The sequence below is a fragment of the Antrostomus carolinensis genome, unplaced genomic scaffold, assembly GCF_000700745.2.
Source record: "Antrostomus carolinensis isolate BGI_N321 unplaced genomic scaffold, ASM70074v2 scaffold4755, whole genome shotgun sequence".
Classification (NCBI taxonomy): domain Eukaryota; kingdom Metazoa; phylum Chordata; class Aves; order Caprimulgiformes; family Caprimulgidae; genus Antrostomus; species Antrostomus carolinensis.
In genome coordinates this window covers 1-1,154 of record NW_010316993.1, presented here as the reverse complement: position 1 = coordinate 1,154, position 1,154 = coordinate 1, and the positions used below count along the sequence as shown (strand labels likewise).

The 1,154-nt window shown below is 38.9% G+C and overlaps 1 protein-coding gene across 1 annotated transcript in view; it reads right to left on the bottom strand.

The window, feature by feature from the left end:
• Positions 1-256, bottom strand: part of LOC104525307 (interphotoreceptor matrix proteoglycan 1) — a gene marked incomplete at its 5' end in the record, with an annotated part of 30,672 nt that extends 30,416 nt beyond the window's left edge. The window contains 1 exon segment of the mRNA XM_029085068.1: positions 110-256. Coding sequence (XP_028940901.1) covers positions 110-256 — 147 coding nt within the window.
• Between the last annotated feature and the right edge of the window lie 898 nt (positions 257-1,154).

Here is a 1,154-nt window from a genome sequence, read left to right as displayed (position 1 = left end):
TATTGATTTCAAATGAGGGCAGTAGATTCTAATTTTGTTTCATGTTTCATAGTAAGAATCTCAGCCAAGATACAAAGCCAACATTTTCACATTCACCCAGCCTCCTTACCTGTAACTGAAACTTGGCAGCTAGTTGTTGGTACTGTGGAGAGTTGGGATCATTAAGTTCAGCTCTGTACTCCTGATCAGTGAGAGTGACACTGAATTTTACCATTTGCTCCACAGGCAGTTCTGGGACTATATTTGTTCCTATCTCCTGGAAAAGAAGAAGACAGGACAAAAATGGGAGAAATAAAACTAAGTGATTTCTCCCCCACATTTCAGTATTTAATAGGTAGAAGGATTCCCTTTTGAGCCCTTCCCCAAAAGAATCTTCTGAACCATATCCTACAAAAGGCAAGAGTTCCTAACCACATCTACTGTCTGAGTTCTGCCTTTGCAAACAAGTTTCTATTACTGTGACTTGAGGGTTGCCTTTGATACACTTAAATGAAGGTGATGAAGAGAATCAAGCCATTTCTTGCACAAGGAGTGTTACCAAGTCTTCTTATTTCCATCATCATTAAAGTCATATAGCTTTACTTGCCACTTTGGAGGAAAGTGTGTGACACCAAGGAGAGTGACAAGCAAGTGCTAGAAGCTGTTTGGTATCCTACTCTCAGAAAACCCATGGTCAAACAGAGCAGACTGCCAGACTCTCTGTTACTGTTTCATGTTCAGCCATCTTATTTTGTTTGCTGTTTCCTGACACTGTTTACAGTTTTGGCCTACACTTAGTAATTTTTTCTTTTAATAATGTTGAACGCTAAAAGCCATTTCATTTGTAGGCTGCAATGTGCTGGCCACAAGGAGAAAAGCCACTATGGGTACATTCATGCAGATTTCCTAATTCATCCTAGATATAAAGTTATACATTTGCTAATTTTAAGATCAGAAGGTATCTCTCTTTCCTTATTCACAAACAGAGCTGAGATTATGATTTCAATTCTTGGAATGCAAGTACCTGAAGAGAGGCCACCCAGGAAACTCCTGCTTTCTGCCAATCTCTCAGTCCTTCTTCACAAATCTTGTTACTGAAGTTAATGCATATCATCTCTGTGTTCCACTGCCAGTGTATTTTATTACACAAGAAAAGCTTTTTTTTTTTTCTCTCC